We start from the raw sequence: 24,898 nt of genomic DNA on the forward strand, positions 1-24,898 counted from the left end.
TATACATATTGTGTTTGTCGAAAATCAAGGAGCTACTGAAAATGATTTTTAAGAATCTACCTTCTAGAATATCACAATGTAATTTTAATAACATATATTTATAAATTCAAGTTTTATAAACATAAGTAGATGATTTATTGAAATGATGAATAAAGAATATGACGCCTGAAAAGGTCAGAAAAAAATGAAAATCCAAATTTCAGGCCTCGTTTTTTCATCAAGAAACTTTTAAGAAGGATCTTGAAAGATCGATTCAGCTTTTCTATAGAGTTTTTCAATGGTTGTATTCTCTTCAAAAATCATTGGCCAATTAAGTCAATCAATTTAATAAAAACCAAGCTCACATAAAGCTCCCAACTCCGAAATAAAATTGAGGGACTGGAACAAAGAAGATATGGCTCATTATGGCTGCGCGTTGTATTAGAGCCGAAACTTTTCATGTGGATTCCTATATGCAATCATGAAAAAAACTGATGGTTACAGTAAATCCAAAGGGATAGGTGCCGAAATATGGCATCGGTCGCATCAGCCATGGCTTTGGGATTATCGATGTTAAAAGTAACCTGAGAAGGGCTTCGGTGTATTCGACAGTGTCGTTTTCCTCATCTTCGTCACTTGAAGACATGAGTTCAGTCACTACCCTCCCTATGAGTTGCACTTCATGTCTCAAGTGGTCAACTGAGCTCTTCTTCCACCAATCACGCATCACCACCTCATCACCGCCACCGCCATTTTCACCTGTTGAAATTTTACATTTTTCTGTCACATAATCAACAACCAATAAAAAATTTCTGGAAACTAATCCACCAATAACTCTAGCCATTTTTACATGAGTTTAAACAACCATTTTTAAGATCTCAGTAACGTTGACATAGGCCAACTCAATTGCAAGGAGATGTTCGTTCTACGAAGGCAATATCACACCGCTGATAATATATAAGACACGTGATTTTAACGACGTTTCGCAGCAAGTAATGTGTGTTCCGACCCACGTTAGTGGGGGGGGGGGGCTGTATGCTTAACTGGCTTATTTTGTTCTATGAATTTTGGCCGACCGATATATTTGACGTAGTGTCGTAAGAGTGGCAAGATATGAGTGGTATCATTAGAAATTCCATCGAGCGAAGAATATTTTATTATAGATTTCTCAATTTTTGCATTTTCTGAGTTATCGGGGTTTCAAGTTCCATCCAAGTTGAACTTCCGGCCAAAGTGGACTTTTTGCTCACTTTTCTATAATTTTTATTCTAAATTAGCAGTGATTTGATATAAAAATTTTTTATTCTTCACCTCGACGTTAATCATTTCAATCTTAAAAGATAATGGGTTCTTCAACAGGTGGGACCAATGAATTCTTAAAATTTTACAATATTTTTGATAACTTAGCTTTTGTTGATAAAAAATGGCCTCAAACAAGCTAATTCAATCTAATTTTGTTCAAATTTGCTTGGGATATAGAGATAGATTTGAATTACTGGACTGATGGAATGACGAAGTCTGACGATAAGAGCTTTTCAGGAAGAAAACTGCATACCTGACAGATTGTGGAAAAATAGCCAATTTTGATTCGCGTAACCACCATTAGGGTTGAAAGGAAAGAAACAGCCGAAAAACGTCGGGCGAATTTCGCTCAAACGACCGGCGAGCGGTTGGCTTCAGTAGTACCCATCTGGGGCGTAGGGATACCAGCAATAGGGGGTGACCGTTGTGTGCGCGGAGAGGAGGGGGGGGGTGTCGTTCACACTATAAAATAGCCTCCTCAAAACAGTTTTGGTGAATCGCATATTTAGGGACTAGTAAGGCATAAAGGTCTAAGAGAGCTGCTCAGCCACTTGATGCCCTCTGGTCTTCACCTGTTTATCCCGTTTTTGAGGACCAAAAAGTGTGACAATTACATGAAAATTATTCTATCAAAAAATGCTTTTAATGGTCAGCAATATCTTTTTAATCCTCTTCCCACAAGAAATTGGCTTTGCAGTTGCATGTGTCCAACTGTTTAACTTTTCAAGGAAACGTTAATAATTAAGTTTAGAGAAATGATCCCAATGGTCGCAGATTGTTAATTTCAAATAATTTATATATTTTTTTTAATTTTTGTCGAATTTGTCATATCAACAGTTCAGTTAGCAAAAACAAAGCCAGCAGGTGGCCGCAATAGCTGCGAAAAAAATAGACGTGCGTGCCGGATAATAGAGATAGAAACAGATACAGATATAAGTTAAGGACGCCACTCAAAAAACTATGTCAAAAATTCAGCCATAAATTAATGAAACTTCGTGAAATTCATTCCGCAGAAACTTTTTATTAGGGAACTTCGTCAAACACACGAGTTCCCGTGACCTTGAACTAAATCAAATTAAAATTAAAGTGCGACAGTCATTTTTAGTGAGGTAAGTCAATTATGATGCAAATCTATTCACGCAAATGACCTAAAAACGTTGGTTAAATAGAGTGAGAAATAACGCCATGTACGCAAATGCCGTTAGCGAGCAGAAAATTTTTCAACTTTGCTTTGTGATCAAATATAAAACGAAAAAAGAGCGTCAGACGATGCACCAACAAATAGCCGTTAGAATACCGAAAACGACTCGAAGATTCGTGGAATACAATTTCTAGCCTAACCTTAACTAAAACAAGAAATACCGAAAAAACTAATAGCCTAATAAAACTGTAGACATGGTTTTTAAAAAATTTTAAAAAAGGACAACTTTTACTTTAGGGGTCTGGGTAGGCGGGGCAGTTAAGTGCGCGGGGGGATACTTTGGGGCGGGGTGTGGGTGGGTGGTGTCTGTATATTGAATAGAGAAAAGAGAATGTTATGGGAAGAAAATTTTTCATAATGACCTTTTCAACTTGAGTATTAACAGCAGTTACTAATGTCTATGTATTAGTACCTAAGCTACTGTTGAAGTCCAATGCTAGAAAACAAAAGCCGGCGTTCTAAAACAGAAATCAATGTTCGAAAACAAAAGTCAAAAGTTCAAGTCATGAACAACCTTTGCTTAAAAAAAACCTGTGGAATATCAATACTCCTCTTCGAGTCGTAAAAACCAAGAGCACCGCAATGTAACTCCGCTCAGCTTACAGCTTTGCAGCGACAAAACAATAAAACAAGACAAGATTGTCGATGCGCGGGTCGGAACATTATGTGCAAACGCACATTACCGCGTCTCCATGTTATTAGTTAACGATATTAGTTAATTTTTATGTTAAGAATTGCAAGAAAAATGTTTTTGACACCAAGATTTGTTGAACGTGACTGACCTGATTGCTGCCGTGGTAACGTTTTCTCTTGAGCTGCAACACCCTCTCTGAAACACATTTAATGAGATGTTCTGTTACACATTATTAAAATTATTTATGAGATGGGATACAACCACCCCATCCCCTTCAATATAAATATATCAATGGGGGCTTTAATTTCGGGGGGGGGGGGGGGGGGGGGGTTCCAAAATACTTTCCTCAAACCTTTTTTTTCGAATAATGAGATGAACACTCAAGTAACAAAATTTTTTAAAACAATCAATTATGAAACAATAGCTCGGAAATAACTTCCCTAAGATATAAGCTATAAACTCACAAACATCTAAAATTTTTTTGCTTAATTCAATCAAGTTTTTAAAAACTGCTACGAAGCAGTAATGAGTTTTATCTGGAATGACTTTGTTTAAAACTGCCGTGAATGAAGACTGCAGATAACAAGAATGCTATAGGATGTATGAAATATAAATACTATAATCAAATATCACAATACATTCAAACACAGTACGCAACATCACTTCCAAATATAAAAACAACACTGAACTTATTCTGGATTTAAGTCAGTTTATCAAATTGGCATTTAATGAATAATATTTAGCTTAGTAGCTTCCTAGTAAAATGAGGGCTAAAAGCTTTTTATTCAACCAACAGTTTTTCAATTCCTTTAATTCTTTCATTCTTTTTGCGGAGAAGTGCCGGATCTTTTCCATCCCCCCAGCTTGGTGGTTGCATATTATTTGCTCCCCACAGACACACGTGCCATATTTTTAAATAATGATTTACTATGTAATGATACGTGCTCTGAAACGGGGGCACATAACGTACTGGGGGGGGGGGGGGGGGGGGGGGGGGTGTGGGGTACAAACGGAGAAGATCCGAAGATTTAATCATCAAATTTTATTCAAATGAACATTCAAATTAATCATGGTATGAATTAAATGAATTAAATTGATCATTGTGGATGGCAACTTTTTAACACAAAGGATATGTAGGTCGTTCATTTCCAAATCTATTGACGAAATAAGTTGAAAACGTACTTGTCCTGCTCACTGGCATTTGTGATACCATAATCTGAAAAGTTATAGATGAAAGCAAGCAAAGCTTGATAAAAAACTCGAAACAAAAAATGTTTTGCTCCAAAATTTACCGTTAGAGCAATAATGCAACCTCCCAATATTCTCCACCAAGTAACATTATCATAATTGTACAAAATCAAGTGATTAATTTCTAAAATTTTTAATATCTGAAAACATCACACGGCAATTAGCTACCTTTAGCTAGTAAACACATTTGCACTTGTCACTGTTTTCCGCGATGCGGTTCAACAGCGTACCAATATGACAGAAATGAAAGGAAGCACAATTGGCGAATAATTGCTTAAAATTCCCTTGGATTAATACTACTACGGATTAAAACTGAAACGGCAATACGCAGATTAGCATTTACATATATTCTGGTTCTTAAGGAAGGTTGGTATATATATTAGGTCTTAACTGATTAATAACAGAACTCGCCAAACAATTACAGCGGCTAATTGAAACGCTTTTCCGCAAAAAATAGTTCAAATGATTGGTTTGCTAAAATGGTCGGGCCTATGTAACTAGGCCAAAACTCGATCAGGCGAAGCCAATTTTCGTAGCCATTAGGTATAAATTTTCAATTAACTTTTTATGGAAATTAGGCGAAAACCAATTAAAGCAATCAAAGACTGTACTTGAAAATCCACCAGACACTATAAATTACTCAAGAGCCCCTAACAATTCTCGTTGCATGAAAACGAGTTTTTAAAAAGCTCGTGAAAAGCACTAATCTAAAAAAGACTATTGTAGCAATTCTACAGCCATCAATAAAAATATCCGGAAAATGAAAATCCGAGCCCAAATTACGAGAAAAAGAGATTGAACAAGACAAAGAGAGTGAACAAGGCAAAAATTTGCGTTGTTCTAAATAAATGAGAGCCGTCGCCTGTGGAAAAGTTCGACTTTAACTGAAATGCTGCAAATGTTTAATATTTAGAAAACTTTTGACCGTGTGTTTGTAAGTCAAACGTTTTCCCCTTATTTCTACAAAAGTTAGATAAAAATTTCCCTATCGGCCACGGCAATTGGCCACGACTAATCGATTTTTGCCTGAAATCTTATCCCCCAAAACAACTATTGGCCAAATAATGAACATGTAAATACTTAATCATCTGGTTGTCTGTTTTAATTTACGTATACGGAATCAAAAAAGTTAATACATCAATTTGTCAAAATTTTAATACTGCATTTAAAAAAATCTAAAACGAATCATTTTCCGTTTCAAGTCATCAAATCTGATGGCTAATAAAATTCGAGCATAGAAAACAACATTTCTCGAACGATACAACACTTTGCTTGCGCAAAATTAAAGCAACTCAAAAACCTAGTGCAATAATATAATTAACAGTTTTTGAAACAAAGCTCTACTATATTACTGTTTCACCCTACAGCCATCCTCAAGATGTCATGCTGAACAAAATTTAGTAATGGCTCTGCAACCAAGGCCCCAAACCAGCTAACTTATCCATTGATGCCAAAAATTATCACACAAAGCAATTTTAAAAAATTTTTAAAAGATCTCAAGTTTTTTTTGGGTTCCACATTTATCGCAGTTCTCCACTCCACGATCAAAATCGTTTGTTTTTCATTCAACTTGCTTTGACTTCATTTTGTTGTCCTTTTCCAGAAATATATTTTTCAACTTTGACCTGTGGACATCTATCTTTGCGCAATTTTAAATTTAAATCAAAAATCAAATTTAAAAAGTTACGTAAATTTTTTAATTTTTTGTTTCTGTCCAAATGCTTCCCTATAGGTAAGGGACAAAAACGTAGACAAAAGCTGCTACGAAAAGCAGTCAAACATTGTTGTTTATATCGAGAGAAAAGTTTAGATAACCTCAAATCCGGCCTTGTTCCGTTTGGTGCAGCAATTACTCCTGAACGCAAATAATAGGAAGGTTTGCAATATAACTCATCTTTTGCAGATCCCCCAGAAATGAGTTTTGACGTTTTAAGCCATTTGAAAATTAACTTGCCTTTGTTGTTCCGTATTATTTTTATGATTCTGACCTTTTCCATATCCATGCCACGTTTTTATTTTATGCTTAAAATTATTTTTAGTAAAATCGGTAATCAATATTCAAATATGCAAAATCTTCAAAAATTAGTATTTAATTTTGTACATCTTACCAATTAGAATATGACCATGAATTTTATGAAAATTATTTGAAATAAAGGTGTTTTTTGAGGGTTTTTTTTGCTGTTTTAGACTGGATCACAGCTAAAAATTTCCAGCAGATACCAAAATTAAGTTGTCAAGACAATTGAAAACCAATTCTTAATTTACTTTGCATGTCGCTTTTTAATTTGTCTTTTTCACAAGCTTGCGATATATAACTGACAAACTTTCGCAATAATAATTTAACACCATTTTTAGTTAAGCTTGGGTAGAGTTGATTTGTAAATTTTAAACTTTACTTACCAACTGAAAAAACAAACTCTACCCAAGCTTACCTAAAAATTGTGAAAATTAGTCAGTTATATATCACAAGCTTGTGAAAAAGACAAATTAAAAAAAAGCGACATGCAAAGTAGATACAAAATTGTTGGTGTTCAATTGTCTTGACAACAAAATTTTAGTATCTGCTGGAAATTTTTAGCTGTGATACAGTCTAAAAGAGCAAAAAGTCCTTCAAAAAACACCTTCATTTCAAATAATTTTCATGAAACCCAAGGTAGAATTAAAGTTGCCAAGTTCAGGAAGGTCACACTTATCCTAACCCTTTGCTTCAAGTTCTCGAAGATAAATATACTGCTTTCTCAGAATTAGGTGTGTCATCCAAAACCCCTATGATCAGACCGTTCTAAATTACAGGCGAGGGTGTATGGTTTTTAAAACTTAATCTGGACACAATTTTCATTATTTAACATAGAGCCCTGTTGAATTCAGTATATCGATTATAGCTGATAAATGTATTTAATGATACCCTGCTAATAAAACCATAAAATATTGAGTGCTTACAGTTGCATTCTTGACCAATGACTGTCTGCCACGTCTCGTCTTCACTTTCGTGCTCCAATTGGTCTATTCTGTACTTGACCTGAATAAACACAAAATTCTCCTTCTTGTTAGTCAAATGTTGAATTATTGTCAGCACGTTTGAAATTTGTGCGTACCTAATAACAGTAGGCTATGGTATTGCAGAGTTATATTTGACAGCTTGTTTTTTAACCAGATTCTGAAGCTACTAATTGCAATAAAATAAGACTTGATTACTAGATATCTTTCAAAGAAACAACATACGAACATCTGGATTGAAAATTACCCCCACACCCGACCAAAACTATCCCATGTTTTCGTGATAGAAAAAAGACATCCAAATTTTTATTAAATAAGGACCGAATGTTTGTGTTTCAATTAATAGGAGAAGAAACAATAATGTTCTGTACTTTGCAACTTCCAGTCGCATCAGCTATTGCTGCAAAATTCTTGTCAGTTATTCTTTAAGTAAAGTTTTCAAACGATTTCGTGATTTTCGAACAATGCCTAATTTTGCTGAATGGAGACCTGAGAAGCCGAGAACCCCTAAAATTTTTCCTCGAAGAAGAACAGACCGTCTCTTCAAGATTGGATTCCATTTTTCAGGAGCTTTCAAATGATTCCACTTTTAAACGCTGTCTCCACAAAAGATATCTGTCTGCCAAAATTTCCTCAACAAAAAGCGGGGCCTGTAAAATTTCCCACCCATAAATTATAAATTTGAAAGGTCGGAAGAATGTATTTGGTAATTGTCGCCCAGAAATTTTAGTTGGCGTACTGCAACTAATGTTTTCCAAAACAACCATCCCCACCCACTCACCGAACCATTATACCTATCCAAATCGCTCCATGGGATGAATTTTTAAATGACCCTATTTGATTTACTTCATTAAATTAGCATTTAAGCATTCGAATTACTCTTTTGAAAAAAAAGACAATGAAACTGTATCAATTGGACACGAGCCGTGCGGAAATGCTGAGAAATCATGCACCGGGGAAAACCCTCCCCTCTTTTATTTAAATAATGAACAATAGCATTAATTCAAAATAAATTCTCGACTTGAATTAGTGTCTTTACCTCGTTTTGTTCCCTCTGCATCCATTCACGCAGTTTGCTTCTCATTCGTCTCCACTTGTGGTCCAATACTCCTAGGTCAAAACGGAATCCAGATCGACTCAGAGGCACTTCGTCTTCGTCATCCAGAAGGTCTTGGGCCTCCTAAAATGAGAAGAGAACGTTGCAACCTTTACTTTGAATGCATTCTGCGAATTTTCCCCGTATGTAGGAATTTTCATCGAATTTTCCTATAATAATGCAGGACAAGGGAGCACCCTTTGTTGTAAAGATGTACAGAGGAGAACTAATCAAATGTGGGCAAAAGGGCTACCAAAACGATTCCTGAAAGCATGCCTATTTCGCGAAAACTAGAAAATATTTTTAAAGTTTGACGGAGTCCATCTCAAATTAAATTTAGAGTCCATCTTAAGGCCCCCATTGAGTTTCAACGCCATTGAAAAGAAAAGAAATACTTATGCTTAAAATTGTGACAAATTTAAAACCGATGCTAGTCAAATAATTTTGGAACAAAGTACTTCCCTTCCCCATGAACAAATTTTTGTTCTCATAATCGTTTGAACATTAAATTTGTTTTTGCATTAATTGAGGTTTGTATAGACAATAAGATGTGAGACTGTTTGTTAGCCACTACAGTAACATAAATTATATTTATTAATATAGCCAGCAGATTGCCGGAAAATAGCCGCCGTTGACGCGCTAGACGCACCTCGGGACTGAAACAGAAAGAGAAAAAAGAGATAGAAATTGAGAAAAATTGTTTCCTAAGTTTCAAAAAGCGTTCTAAATCAGTGTGCAGTTTCAGTAAGACTCTAAACCTATACTTGCTTCAGCTTCTTAACAGAAGGGCATTAAGCTTAATACTAATATCAGCCAGCAATCGCTCTAATGAACTTTGATAACCTAATGCACTATGACTTAATGACCGGGCTTTATCGGTTGATTCCATTTCTTTTGATTTTAATTTTGCTATTTTGACATTGACCGTTTTCCCTACATTGCGTAATTCACTGCGTGGTCGAATTTAGAATCCGTTCATTTAAAACATTGAGTGAGGTAAGTCAGAAGTCAAACGTGAAAATCGTGAGGAAAAACGTGATCAAAAACAAAAGCGAATTCAAAAACATAGCAGGACATGTCCTGACGTACAATTCAATGAATTTCCATTGATTAAACAAAAAACAAGACCTAGAACGGACTATGAGTTAACCGTAAGAACCATTTCTTAAAAAATAGATCAGAAAAAGTAAAAAAGAATCCAAAATCCATGTCAAAATGCCGCATGTGAACAAAAAAAAAACCACCAGCGAGAAAGCGAATTTTTGTTCGAAAACCGGTTTGTGACTCTACATTAAAATTGGAGCTAAAAAGTTTCACGCCGCAAAACCACTTGCTTTTTTTCTCCTCTTCCTGTTTCGGCGTGACCAAAATCACTACTCCAATTTGACTTAAAAAATCATGAAAATGTGTGAACAGATCATAAAAAAAAACATAGCCGGAAGAATTCCAGAACCGACTCGGAGTGGAACTCCTCTTAAACACCATCCAACTAATCATCAGACAAAACGTGCCTGCACTAATTTAGGATTATTTGGGACAAAACTATAAAACAAAAAAGTAAATACAAGAAAACAAAATCTGTTAAATTATGGTGTAAAATCGGATCAAATTTTTTACTTCATAAATTGAGAGCCCGAAAAACTATCTCTGGCAAAATTAGTTCATCAAAACAACTAGTACCTACTGAAACGACCTATGAGCATTTAAGCCAAATCATGAAAAAATAAGCTCTTATAAACAACTTGGACTAAAAAACAGGAAAAAAAATTTAAAATTTTTTAATATTACAAAAACACATCAATCCAGAGAAGAATTCCTTCAGTCAATGGGGTATTCAAATGCTCGCAATACAATAGGCAAGTCATAATAGGCCAAGAAAATTGTGTAAACAACAGGAAAAAAAGAAAACTGCAAAAAATTTTATTAAAAAAATGGTTTCAATTTTTGCCATTTTTCTCAACAAAAAATGATCCATATCCACAAAACTGTAACCACGTGTTATCTAAAATTGTACAAGTATCACGGGTCTTTTCAGTTAAAAAATTGTGGCAGTAAAACAAAAAAAATCTTCAAAAATGACCACAATTAGCCCCAAAATCAGCAAAATACATGAAAAACCTCCGAATTAACATAAATTAATATAAATCTCCAGAAACCTTCAAACCACTACCAACACCGGCCTAAAATTAAAATGAAAACATACCCGGTAGATTGCCGCCAAATAGCCGCCGATTCGACTCTGCAATTTTTAGTTTTCTAGCGTTGTTAGTAAATAAATAAAAAAAGCTATTTAAGAAAATTGCAAAATTTTAAAAAATTTAAAAGAAAAGCTCCCAGATTTCGTAGTGAAAATGTTTAAAATTATTTTTTTTCTTTGGAGTTATTTCAAGTAACCCGTCTGCATGACTTGAAAAGCTTAGGAACCTGGTGCCGGAAAAAAAATGATAAAAATTCAAGAAGATTAAAAGAACTTTAAAAAATTGCAAATATTTTGTAAAAATTGCTGATACTAAAATCCTGAAAAACATTCCATTACATCTAGAAGCTATTCGGTAATATAACACTAGAGGAGGATATCTGCCTCTTGAGGCTTGAGTAACCTAAAAAATGACAGGAAAAGTTTAAAAGACTTGGAAATACTAAATTTTATTTTTTAAAAAAATGTTAATATTTGTGATATTAAAAAGTTGAAAATTACTTCATGTCCTAAAAAAATGTGTCAGTAACTTGTTATCAAACCCTAAACGAGGTTTTCTGACCCCTGGTGTGCACTGGTGGGCTGATGGGGAAGGAGGGGAGGCAAGAGAGGGGGGGTCGGGGCAATAGTGGGGGGTGTCTTGAACCTCTAAGAACCGCCCTTCACACCATAAGTCTCCAAAACGATTTGAGCTGAAACAGAGCTGAAAGGCTCTAAGAGCACTTAATGCCCGCTGGGCGCTACCTGTTTATCCCATTTTTGAGGAAGAAAAGTCAAAAGCTTCAGACGAAAAATCGGTCAAGCGAAAAATCGCATTAAAAAAAGACCGACAGCATTTCATTTGAGAGCAATTAGAAAACGCCTATTGTGGACGTGACATACCTTTTCCGCGGATGCTCTTGAGTTGCGCAGACGTGAAATCTTTTTGAGGACAAACTCCACCACTTCGAACTCATTGCTGCGGTTCACCAGGTCATTGCGAATCTAGAATAGAGAAAATAACGATTTTTTTTCAAATAACACGAAATATTCGTTAGCTATTTCCTCTCGCCTTGCATTGTTATATTTTGGAACACATGATAGACCACCCTCCCCCGTGAAAAAACCACTCACCCTATTTTACACAGGAAAAACGCCAGGAGAAAAACCAGCTTGGCTGTGAAAGAGCTGCGCATTAAACGTATTTGCCCATGCCTTGCGGGTAGTGGGACTTGATATGAAATCATCACAACCAAAAAAATTAGCTCGACCAGGAGTTCAATGTTAACATTGGGGTATATTTCCATATGCCGTTTTATTTACCCAGTGAGCAAAATTTTAGTTTTCATTGGCATAGTTTTCATTGCCATTACCGGGCTAACCATAACAATTAATTGATAGCATTAACAGGTTGCAAATTATCAAGAATGGCGAGCCATGATCTATACGTGGAAGGGGCGTGGGGTTATCATTTAGGGTTTTCATCTGCAATTGTTTACTTAATTATAAATGATTTTGAACTAGATTAAGTAAGAGAACTTTCTCGACTGAGTTAAACTCATTTTTGTCTTAAAATAATTATTGTGTCAATAAAATTTTCTATGATGCAATTTGTCAGTTTGTCGTCTTTCGTTTGTTAGCTCAGCTCACTAAATATATCTGTAAAATTATCAATTTATGCAATGTCGCCAAAACTAATAAAAATAAATCTCTCGATAATCTGGGAATTTCCCACTAACATACGCGAGAAGTCGCGTCCTAACGATACTCGAGCGATTGTGTAATTATAAGGTCAAAGGGCGCATCTTCTTTGCATGAAAGGTGATTGGGACTAACTTCATGAATGGAAATGTTGAGGATGCATATGAAGAGATTGAGAGCGACTATGGCCATACAGACTGCATAGGACATGAACAAATAAGGCCCCAGAACCGGGTCTGCCTCGAAGATTTCACTGAACTCGAATTTGCCTGCAACAGCAATCCACATTAAATATCTATCACAATCTATTCTGTTTCGAACCCCCAGTGTTTTTATGCCCTCATTACAATTTAGATGTAGTTATATGGCCCTCTACTATATAAAAGATATCACGTGCGCCTGGGGGTCATAAAAGACTTATACTCACTAAGCTGGGGGAGGGGGGGGCAGAGATCCTTAAGCCGGCAATCCGATCGAACACCAATTGCAATGGTTGGAGCAACGAGTGAAATTCTGACCAGAGCAATGTTGTGCTTATTTATTTATTGCTGTTCTCGGATCTATTCTACTGGCGTCCTCTACAGTATGCGCATACTATGTTAAACTGAATAGAATAAAATACTCCATTAGCCCAATTGGAATCCAAATCGAAAAGAATTTCCGACTGGAAATTCTTTTCGATTTGGATTCGAAAAGAAAAATATATGTTGTTATATGGCCCTTTACTATATAAAAGATATCACGTGCGCCTGGGGGCGTAAAATATTGCCCACTAAGTTGGGGACCGAAACAGAATAGATCCAATATGCCTTCTCTAATGAAAACACTATGTCTTATCAGTGGCTCTTCTATCTCCAATTAGGACAGGTAAATTTAACGGCTGCAAAACACCCCTAAATGTTTTTACATATCAAGAAATGAAAATATTCATTAACGATTTCAAAAGACCGGGACATAATTTTGGCGGCAAGTTATAATGCGGAAGTTCTCATACATCGGTATATAGTTGAAAAATACGATAAACAATATGATGAAATTTTGTAGTTTGAACAGTATGCCTGTATAAAGGAACCAAATTCCTATATATTTGTATCCCCCAACCTAATTCTGGCGTTCATCGAGAACCGCGAAGCGGTTCGAGATATTAAGTCAGAATTTCGATTCGAAGTGACTTCTGCAGAGTCACTTAACCATGCTTAAAACACGAAACGCGCACGTTTTAAAATGACGAAAGTCAACGAAATTCAACTTCTGGCTAAGTAGCAACTTCTGGCATTTTAAAATGTGCACGAGTATTTTAATGCTGATACCAACGAGAAATTGTTCTAATCAATTCTGGGATCTTCTCCGTTTGTGCCCCCCCCCCCCCCCAGCTTAGTGGGCGCATATTATTTAAGCCCCCCAGACGCACACGTGCCATATTTTTACATAATTATTTACTATGTAATGGCACGTGCTCTGTAACTGGGGGCGCAAAACTTACTGGGGGGTGGGGGTGGGGCACAAACGGAAAAGATCCCAATTCTGTTAACCTGATGGACCTTGACTTAATGAGGCGAAATCTGTTGTTTCCATTGATTTTGTTTTCTGAAAATATTCACTGCATTGGACAAATTTTGTAATTAACTCCCTTCACGCAAGTCAAAACTTTGGCGTGACAATTGCATACAGCTTTTGCAAAACGAAAAACATAACTCGAAGGAAAAGATTTGAAAAAAGCGGTAGAAATTAGAAGATGGCTCGAACGAATTCCTGTTTCAACTAACCAAATACTATAATTTGAACGGTCTGCTATTAGCTTTTAACGAACCAATTGCACATAAAATTGCTCAGAAAACCAAGACAGCAATGATAACATGGGACAAATTGCCACAAAAACTCTGTTGTCACTTTACTCTTATACGGCCTACGAGACTCGAGTCTTAAAACTGCGTTGTTTCCTGGTTAATAAATCAACACAAAAGTTTGATTTTTAATTAGCTTCAACAATAGTAAAAAAAAAATGCGGGAAAAGTTCTTGAAAGACAGCGCGCCAATACAAATCAAATTCTTTGTATTGTAAAAACTATCCTCAATAATATCAGTTTGCGTAGCGGACGGTGGCTATGAATTATTTAAACCCCGGTAACGTTCAAAGTTCCAAGAATTTGTGAAATTTCAGGTTTTACAGAACATTTATCTATAAACGACAAAAAAAAACGTGATTGTTCCAAAAATCTAGCAAAGGAAATATGTGCTAACGGAACGAAGACTTTATCAATATCATAACCCTCTCGACTTATAAAATGAAGCAAAATAATTAAAAATTTATGGCCACAAGTGTCTATTTAAAAACACGGCAAAAATCTTTTCGGCAAAGCTCTCAGCACTTTAGGACTGAAGGCCAATGGAACTGATCCACGGTAACGTAACGGCTCATCGACTGCTCTCCAATGCAATGCAATTTTAATGGCTTAGTTTTTGCAAAGAACGCATAAGCGATTTCAAACGAACTGTGAATCGATTTCCACCGCTGGGATTTTGCACGCCAATCGATGCTGGCCCTAGTATATTTGCTAGCGTTGAGCATACACTACAGATTGCTGGAAAAGAGCCGCCATTGGCTCCCATAACACCAATTGGGATGAAAGGAAAAAACAAAGAAAAAAATTATCGTTGTACAAAATTATTTTTAAAAAGCAAACTATTTCGATCGGATTTCGTAGTTATATATACTCCAGTCTCTAAATGAGAGGCTACAGGGAATAGTCTCGACGCTAAAAAGAAATGGAGATGTTTGCGAAAAGTTATAAGAACAAAGTTCAAGTAACGGGCATCTAAAATTGGGATTTATGGGTTTATCCGTTTCTATTTTGATTTCTTTTTTCGATACTGATTCTGTTCATTGTAGATTATTTTGCGGAGCAAGAACTGTTTAAAAGAACTTTGAGCGAACAGTGAGCGAAAATGAAACAAAGTCTCGAGAAGTCAGGATTTTATGCAAAATATCGAAAAGGGGTAAAATCAAGTAAAGCGAAATAAAAATTTGTTCAATCAAGGAACTTCCATTGACCAAACGGAAAAAAAGGAACTAGAATGACGATAAATGGATTGAGAAAATCATCTCGAAAAAAAATCAGATCCAAAAAAAACGGAGTGAAAAAAAATTTACACCGCAAAACCACTCGCTTTTTTGCTCTACTTCTTGTTTCGGCGCGACCAAAGTCACTTCTCCAATTTGACTTCACAAATAATTAAATTATGTGAACAGATCTTTAAAAAAATAGCAGGACAAGTCCTAATACAATTCAAAGAAATTTCATTTACAAAACAAAAACAAAAAAAACCTAGAATGGACTATGAAAGGGTAAAGAAAAATCAATAAGAATAAAACAAATCCACAAAACTGTAAACATAGCTGGCAGATTCCCAGAAAACAGCCGCAATAGTCGTAGATCTGCAGTCATAAAAACAGTAAAAAGGACAGATGAAAAATTTGTCTTTTCATTGAAGGCTGTTGTTATATTTTGATTTAAAATGTTTATAAATTTTTGCTGCATTTATTAGCCGCTCTCAAATACCCTTCAATTAGAGTTACACCCACCCATTTGACCATGACTCTTTGAATTAAAATAAATAAACGTCACACTCAAAGTGAGGAAGTAAAGGTAAGTCAAGTGTGAGCAAAAAAATAATCACGCAAATAAACAAAAAAACTAGCTCAACTAAGAGCGAAAAATGACGTCACGCACGCATTCCAGTTGAAATTGCATGAACGAACGGACAAAAAGAAGATTTGAAGTGGTTGTGACGTCATATGGTCGTAACAAAAATCGTGACAACGAAATAAAAAACAGCAGGAAAGGTCCTGACGTACAATTCAAAGAATTTTCATTGACTAAAAAGACAATCCAGACCTAGAATGGACCATTAGTGAATTGAGAAAACCATTTTTAAAAAATCAGATAAAAAATAAGAAAAAAACAAAAAATCAATGTCAAAATGCCGCATGTGAACAATAAAACCACTAGCGAGAAATGAAAATTTAATTCAAACAAAAAACAAGGCTTAGAATGAGCTGTGAATGGATTGAGAAAACCATCTAGAAAAAAATCCGATCCAAAAAATCAAAAACAGTAAAAAACAGAGTGAAATTGCCGCATGTGAACAAAAAACCACTACCAAGAAACCGAATTTTTGTTCAAACACCATTTTCGCACTCTACTTTAAAATTAGAGTGAAAAAAATTCACGCCGCAAAACCACTCGCTTTTTCGCTCCATTTCCTGTTTCGGCGTGACCAAAATCACTACTCCAATTTGACTTCAAAAATCATGAAAATATGTGAACAGACCTTATAAAAAAGACAGCGCCCAGTACAATTCAAATTCTTTAATAATAGCCCCAGATATCGCTGTGCGGCTATTAAAAAAACAGTAAAAATTAATGTCAAAAAGCCGCATGTGAACAAAAAAACTACTAGCGAGAAAGCTATTTTTTGTTCAAAAACTGTTTTCTCACTTCAGTATAAAATTCGAGCAAAAAAATTTCAAGCCGCAAAACCACTTGGTTTTTTACTCCACTTCCTGTTTCGGCGTTACCAAAATCATCACTTCAATTTGACTTCAAAAATCATGAAAAAGTGAGAACAGATCCTAATGAAAAGACAGCGCCCCAGTACAATTCAAATTCTTTGAATTGTAAAAAACATAGCAGGACAAGTCCTGACGTACAATTCAAAGAATTTTTATTGACTTAACAAAAAAACTGGACCTGGAACGGACTGAGTGAATTGGGAAAACCTTTTATAAAACAAATAGATCAAAAAAGAAAAGAAAACCAATGTCAAAATGCCGCATGTGAACAAATAAAACCACTACCGAGAAATAATAATTTGGTTCAAACAAAAAAAAAACTAGGCCTAGAATGACTATGAATGGATTTGAAAAACGATTTAGAAAAAAAACCAATCCAAAAAAGTAAAAAAAAACTGTACAAAACCAAAGTGAAATTGCCGCATGTGAACGAAAAACCACTAGCGACAAAGCGAACTTTTGTTTAAACACCGTTTTCTCACTCTGCTTAAAAATTAGAAGAAAAAATTTTCACGTCGCAAAACTACTGGCTTTTTCGCTCCATTTCCTGTTTCGGTGTGGCCAAAATCACTTCTCCGGTTTGACTTCAAAAATCATGAAAATATGTGAACAGACCTTATAAAAAAGACAGCGCCCAGTACAATTCAAATTCTTTAATAATAGCCCCAGATATCGCTGTGCGGCTATTAAAAAAACAGTAAAAATTAATGTCAAAAAGCCGCATGTGAACAAAAAAACTACTAGCGAGAAAGCTATTTTTTGTTCAAAAACTGTTTTCTCACTTCAGTATAAAATTCGAGCAAAAAAATTTCAAGCCGCAAAACCACTTGGTTTTTTACTCCACTTCCTGTTTCGGCGTTACCAAAATCATCACTTCAATTTGACTTCAAAAATCATGAAAAAGTGAGAACAGATCCTAATGAAAAGACAGCGCCCCAGTACAATTCAAATTCTTTGAATTGTAAAAAACATAGCAGGACAAGTCCTGACGTACAATTCAAAGAATTTTTATTGACTTAACAAAAAAACTGGACCTGGAACGGACTGAGTGAATTGGGAAAACCTTTTATAAAACAAATAGATCAAAAAAGAAAAGAAAACCAATGTCAAAATGCCGCATGTGAACAAATAAAACCACTACCGAGAAATAATAATTTGGTTCAAACAAAAAAAACTAGGCCTAGAATGACTATGAATGGATTTGAAAAACGATTTAGAAAAAAAACCAATCCAAAAAAGTAAAAAAAAACTGTACAAAACCAAAGTGAAATTGCCGCATGTGAACGAAAAACCACTAGCGACAAAGCGAACTTTTGTTTAAACACCGTTTTCTCACTCTGCTTAAAAATTAGAAGAAAAAATTTTCACGTCGCAAAACTACTGGCTTTTTCGCTCCATTTCCTGTTTCGGTGTGGCCAAAATCACTTCTCCGGTTTGACTTCAAAAATCATGAAAATATGTGAACAGACCTTATAAAAAAGACAGCGCCCAGTACAATTCAAATTCTTTAATAATAGCCCCAGATATCGCTGTGCGGCTATTAAAAAAAACAGTAAAAATTAATGTCAAAAAGCCGCATGTGAACAAAAAAACTACTAGCGAGAAAGCTATTTTTTGTTCAAAAACTGTTTTCTCACTTCAGTATAAAATTCGAGCAAAAAAATTTCAAGCCGCAAAACCACTTGGTTTTTTACTCCACTTCCTGTTTCGGCGTTACCAAAATCATCACTTCAATTTGACTTCAAAAATCATGAAAAAGTGAGAACAGATCCTAATGAAAAGACAGCGCCCCAAAACAATTCAAGTTCTTTGAATTCTAAAAAATAGGAGCACTATAATAGCCGATTGAGAAGATGAGGGCGGCTATAAATAACTTCTGTTGAAATTGTTACTTATCTCTGAGAAAAGAAACACCGAACACTGCTGGGGATATGACTAACCGAGTAGAATGGAGAAGAGAGATTCCATGACTAGTTTCATGTTGGAGTACATGAGCAGTTTGGGACCAAGCAGCACATAGACCATGGTTGAGAACCCAACAAAGATTATGAAGAAGATGAATCCTAAACAAAAATTCTCCCAACTCAAATACAAAACGTAGCTTTTGCTTATGCGATTGAAAGTCCGAGTCTGCTCATAGTTTTTCTCAGACCGGTTTTTGCTAAATTTTAACCATTGTGTAATTTTTCTCGAACTGATTTTTGTATCTCTACCAACCAAATGTTTCCTAAGATCGAACTTGTTCGTTCCAAAACTTTTCAGCAAAAAAATTCATAACAATAAACGTGTTAGTTACGTGCAATTAATTTTTCAGTGGGTTTTTAATGCAGAATGGAAAACTACATATAAAACAGAAATTTGAGCACATGTTTGATGGTTTGCTGTCATTTTCGTTATTTCAGCATCAATGCGTCTTGTAGCCACAAATTTCAAACTATTAAATAAGCTTTTCATTCAACTGGTGTTCAGCAGTTTTAACATTAATAGTATGTATACTTAGTAAGAAAAACTTACAAGTTCTTGTAGTTAGCAAGAGACTAAAAAACAACGGATCTTTTCCGTTCGTGCCCCTCTCCCAACTACGTTATGCAACCCCCAATTATAGAGCACGTGTCATTACATAGTCAATCATTATGTAAAATATGGCACTTCTCTGGTGGTAGCAAATAATATGCACCACTAAGCTGAGGGGGGGGGGGGCAAACGGAAAAGATCCAAAGCCACTATCATGCTATGTCTAGGATGGTAACAATTCTTGTAAACAGTGAGAGCGGAAACACTTCCCATAATGTCGAAATTCTACGTATGACAACGAACAGCCAAATGTGAACTACCATTACAATTCAAATTTCAAAATGATAATTTGTGATTTAATTCATATATTGGCTTGTAATTATTTAACCTCTACTGGTTATAATCGTGAAATTTAAATGTTTGAATTAAAAAAAGTCATATGGCATGTAAGTATTTAATTTACTGGTTATAATAGTGAAATTTAAATGTGGGAATAAAAAAGAGATAAATTTTCAAGGGAGCATACCGTAAGCAAACAGATCCTGTCTTGCGAGAGACAGAGTGTCTATGAATGCTGCCACTCTCTTGTTGAACTTGAGAAGCCACAGAAAGCGAATGGAGGTGAAAAAGGAGATAGAGCCCAAAGTGTACACAAACACTTGGGTTATAAGCGCCAATTCGCCCATGTTCACGTACTGCCTGCCCCCGTATGAAGACATCTGCAAAGGGGGAATAAAATTGAAAATTGGGATTTTTAATCAGTGCAAATGGTGTTTCAGTAAAAAAAGGTGGGAAAGATTGGAAAATTCATGACGCAAAGCAAAAAAAATATTTAAGCTGGAATTCAATTTACTTAGCTGCAATAATGGAACTGTAACTAAATTAAATATTCACTAAAAAGTAAAAAATGTGCGATAAAGTGAATTCTAGTTCTACTCTTTTAGACTTATGCAACACGTGCTACAAGACGCTGTAATTTTTAAGCACTTGATTTACCGCAAAGTATTGGAAAAAAGCTGCTAAAAAGCTCCACTTCATTTTTCTTTAAAAATGGCTTTTTCTATTCAGCAACACGGTCAAAGTTTTCAACAAGAATTACGTAAATTTTTACCCGTTCAATAGCGGTCTCTCCCTTGATGTATCTAGTGAACCACAGGATAGTACAAGCCCATCCAGACATCACAATCAACACGTCCAGAACATTCCAGACATCGGAGAGGAATTTTGCCAACTTCTGCTTGTACAGTTTCCAACAGGAGAGTAATAGTTGCAAGTTGAGCATGACTAGTGCACCGGCCAGAACTAGTGCACTGTAGAAGTCCCCATCGTGGAGCACTGTCAGTTTGAGTGGAATCAGATTAAAGGACGGGAAAATGTAGGAAGTGGGCGGGGTCTCCACCATGACGGTGCAAACACCTATGCAGGAAAAAGGGCGTTCGATTAGCTTCAGGTAAAACATAGCCGGCAGATTGCCGGAAAATAGCCGCGATAGACGCTTGTGGCGTTACATGAATTGAAACAACTATAGAAAACATACCCGGCAGATTGCCGGAAAATAGCCGCCGTTGATTCCAATAAGCATGATTGGGATTGAAATAACAGAAGATATTGAAAAAAAAAGATTTTTGTGCAAAAACATTTTTTTAAGTCCGATTTATTTTGATGGCATTTCGTGGTTGTGCTTCTGTTTTAGAGAGAGGCTACAGGGGCTACTATCAATACCAATAAGCATTAGAGATGGTAACTAAGACTTATAGGAACGACGTTCAATTAGCGGGCATCTAAAATTGGGCTTTATGGGTTTATCCCGTTTCTACTTCTGACTTCAATTTTTTATACTGACTCTGTTCATTTTGAATTGCTTTGCTGAGCAACTGATGTTCAAAATCACTTTTAGCAGAATGAGAGAAGAGAGAAACTAGCCTAGAGAAGTCAAAAAGATTTCACGCAAAATGTTGAAAAGGCGGCAAAATGAGGTAAAGCGAAACATTTTTTTATTCGACGAAGTAAAAAAAAAATAGGAGCGCTATAATAGCCGGCTGAGAAGATGAGGGCGGCTATTAATAAAATAGAAAGATCAACCACCAGTCCTTTAATTGACCACTAGACTTTTTGGGTTAGCTTCGGACTGTCATTTTATATGAGATACATAAGCTCTATAAGGAGGAAGCCCTCATAGGGCTTTTCAAATTTAAGATTTTTCTGTTTGTGCCCCTCAGCTTAGTGGGCGCATATTATTTGCACCCCCCAGATGCACGTGCAATATTTGGGGGGGGGGCACAAACGGAAAAGATCCCAAAATTAATATTCGAAATCAAAAACTCAAGACTCTAATATTCAAGAATTAGGGCATATGTTTGGCACTACTTAGATGCAAACTATTAACCTTTAATAAGTAAATGTTCGTGAAATTTAAAGTTTCATAAGTGAGCTCAGAAGTCATTTTTTTAGTGAGGTAAGTCATTGAAAAAGTCAATTCCAAGAAGTCACGGTAAGACGAAACAAAAATCTGTTAGACGAAGTAAAAAAACATAGCAGGACAAGTCCTGAAAAACAATTCAAAGAATTGAATGGAAAACTCGGAAGTAGTCTACTTGACCAGCAGACCAATTGAACAATGCCAGCCAGAACACAAACAAAATTATCTTAAAAAATAGAGAAAATAAAAGAATCAAAACTAAACAAAAATGTACTCATTGCTCAAATTCTTGAAGCTTTTAAACCAAAAGTAAAATTTTTTCCCTTTAAAAATACCAAATTTCCAAAACATGTCAAAAAACAATTTTTGTTTCTGAAATCGGTCCAGTATTATATCAGCAAGACCTGAAAAATATTTATTGGCCCTTGAAGATCGATTAACTCGAAAATGACCGAAAAATTAAAAGAAATCAATTGCAAATTATAAGGAAACGTTGCCAAAAATCGTGATATAAATATCTTCAGAATCATTTCTGTGTCTCTAGAGGCTATCCAGTAACCCAATTCCAAACTTTAAAAAACTCATAGGCTCATAGATCGATAGACAATAATTTTTAAACTTTCACACATCAAAAAATAGAAATTCGTTCTATTAAAAGGATGAAAGCCATTCAATTGCCCCCTAGCAACTATTTAATAACTTAATATCAAACACTGGATGAAGTTGCCTGACTACTGAGGCAAAAAAAATAAATAAAATACAAATATTTTGAAGTTTGAATTTGCAAATTTTATTATAAAAACTTCTAAAAGCCGAAAAGTTAAATTGTTGAAAACAAATCCATTGAAACTAAAAACCATGCAGTAATTTTTAATAGAACGTGGAATATGTTTTCTCGCACTTGAGAATAGACGAATATCAAAAGATTTTTAAAAAATGCAGATTTTATCAAGAAAATGCTAAAATTCGAGACATTAAAATGTTAAAAACCATTCCATTGTTAATAGAAACTATGCAGTGCCCTATTAACAAACCTCAAAAGAGATTGCCTGGTCCCTGAAGCTGGAAAAACTGAAAACTAACGAAAATTTTCAAAAACCTGAAAAAAATGCGAATTTTGTAAAAAAAAAATCGCTAAAATTTGTGATGTTCAAAACCTATTCCATGACAACTAAAAATTTTTCAGTAACTTATTATCCAACTACTGATGAGGTTTTCTTGTCCCTGGGACTCAAAAAACTTGAATAATGACAATAAATGTCAAAAAATATGAAAAAAAATGCAAGTTTTGTCAAAAAATGCTTAAATTCATGATGGCAAAAAGTAGAAAAATATTCCATTACCACTAGAAACTAAGCAGTAATCTATCATCACACCCCTTATCAAAACCTAGATGAGGTTTCTTGACACCTAGGGCTAAAAAACTCAAAATATGACAAAAATTTTCAAAAAACCTGAAAAAAATTGCGAAAATTAGGATCAATTTGCGTGTTTGTGTTTGAAATACCAAAACATATAGCTCATAAAATGGTCATAACAAGCAATTTTGTCTCGCAAAAAAGCTTTCATCAACTTTTAAAAATTTCAAACTAAGACTAATCAAACAAAAAAACTAAAAAAATCACAAAAAACATGAAAAATTGCACGATTTTGAGCCCAAAATTTCCTAAAAATGACCTTTTAACCTTAAATTATGGCCATCCCAGCAGATGCACCACTCTAAGCACTTGAAGGACTACTAAAGCCCACTTTGGGCCTCTAATGAAACTTAATGCCCGCTGGGCTGTACCTGTTTATCCCGTTTTGAAAGATCAAAGTCATTGAAAAATGTGTGCGTAGAAAATGCGTTTTTGAGCTGTAGAAAATCGCGACAAAAAAGCAGCGAAAACTGAAGTCAAATTTCAAAGTAGAAAAAACTCGAAAATGGGAAAAGTAGTTGAAATAACAATTTATTTGATTTTTAAAAGAATTTCATTTTTTTGAATCTCATTGACATCAGAACCAAAAAAGGGAATTAAAAAGCACAATAGGACAGAAAACATCACAAAGAAACACATCAAAATCCTTGAACTGACCAGCAGTCCAATTCCACAATGAGAGCCCAGCAGACTGAGATTTTTTTCAAGATAATGAGAATGATAAAATGAGAAAATTTAAGACGCATTTTGGATTAATTTTGTTTTAAAATAGCAAAAAAAAAACAGGAAAAACTCTAATTACAAGCTTTGCTCTTAGAAAGCGAAAGTAAAATACGTTTTCATTTGAGTTTATAAAAATTGTGTAAGAGGTTCGTAGGTCTTTTCTTCCGGCAAATTTAGAAAGTTTTGATTAAAAAAGGCTCAAAATAGAACCAATCTCATTATCGTTAACTATTTTAACAAAATTTAATTAAAAAAAATTATCATTTGAGAAATTACGAAAAAAGTAAACAAAAACAAAGTTGAAATCAGTTGAAAGTTCTCGAATATTTCCCCAAAACACGAAACTCAAAGAGTCTTTCATCAAACTTTCCATGCTCGACGGGCTTTCTAATACTACCACTCACGGCTTTCAGCGTCAAGTATATCGATCGGCCAAATCCGGCTGAACAAAGTTTATAACTCTCCCCCTGCCCCCACTAAGTGGTCTTGGAGCAAATTATTAGTGATTATTTGTACAAAACACAGGCAAAAACTTTTAGAGAAAACAGTAGTAAGAAGATCTGCACAAAACCGTCAACAGGACGTGGGGCCGCAGAATATCGATAACGACAAACACAAGACAACATATAGCAACAAATACAAATATTGTGATCAGTAAATATTTCCAAAAAAAAAATTGAGTAGAAAAACAAAAAACAGATAACCAAAAAAATCCAATTCTCTTGTTCGATTTCCATTAAGATGTTTGAAAATAGATGTCTAGCTGAACCTGAAATGATTGAATTATTGTTTTTCAAAGTCACTTCGAGCACTCAAAACTCAATACCAATAAGAGAAACAAATATTTGTCACGAAGTCAAAGCTATTGAAGAGTGGAATGAAAAATGAACAATGCTGTTTTGGAACTTTGCGGAACA

General features: G+C 35.1%; 1 protein-coding gene across 1 annotated transcript in view; it reads right to left on the reverse strand.

Moving 5' to 3' along the window:
- LOC142344897 (uncharacterized) overlaps nt 1–24,898 on the reverse strand; it is a 217,429-nt gene that overhangs the window by 3,600 nt on the left and 188,931 nt on the right. Inside the window, exons 39-48 of the mRNA XM_075396946.1 lie at nt 20,533–20,837; nt 19,948–20,140; nt 18,848–18,970; nt 12,470–12,603; nt 11,537–11,638; nt 8,401–8,541; nt 7,305–7,383; nt 4,299–4,332; nt 3,265–3,311; nt 564–738 (exon numbers count right to left, since the gene is read on the reverse strand). Coding sequence (XP_075253061.1) covers nt 564–738; nt 3,265–3,311; nt 4,299–4,332; nt 7,305–7,383; nt 8,401–8,541; nt 11,537–11,638; nt 12,470–12,603; nt 18,848–18,970; nt 19,948–20,140; nt 20,533–20,837 — 1,333 coding nt within the window. The remainder of the gene's footprint in view (nt 1–563; nt 739–3,264; nt 3,312–4,298; nt 4,333–7,304; nt 7,384–8,400; nt 8,542–11,536; nt 11,639–12,469; nt 12,604–18,847; nt 18,971–19,947; nt 20,141–20,532; nt 20,838–24,898) is intronic.

Source organism: Convolutriloba macropyga, chromosome 8, assembly GCF_964194025.1.
Source record: "Convolutriloba macropyga chromosome 8, txConMacr16.3, whole genome shotgun sequence".
NCBI classification, from domain to species: Eukaryota; Metazoa; Xenacoelomorpha; order Acoela; family Convolutidae; genus Convolutriloba; species Convolutriloba macropyga.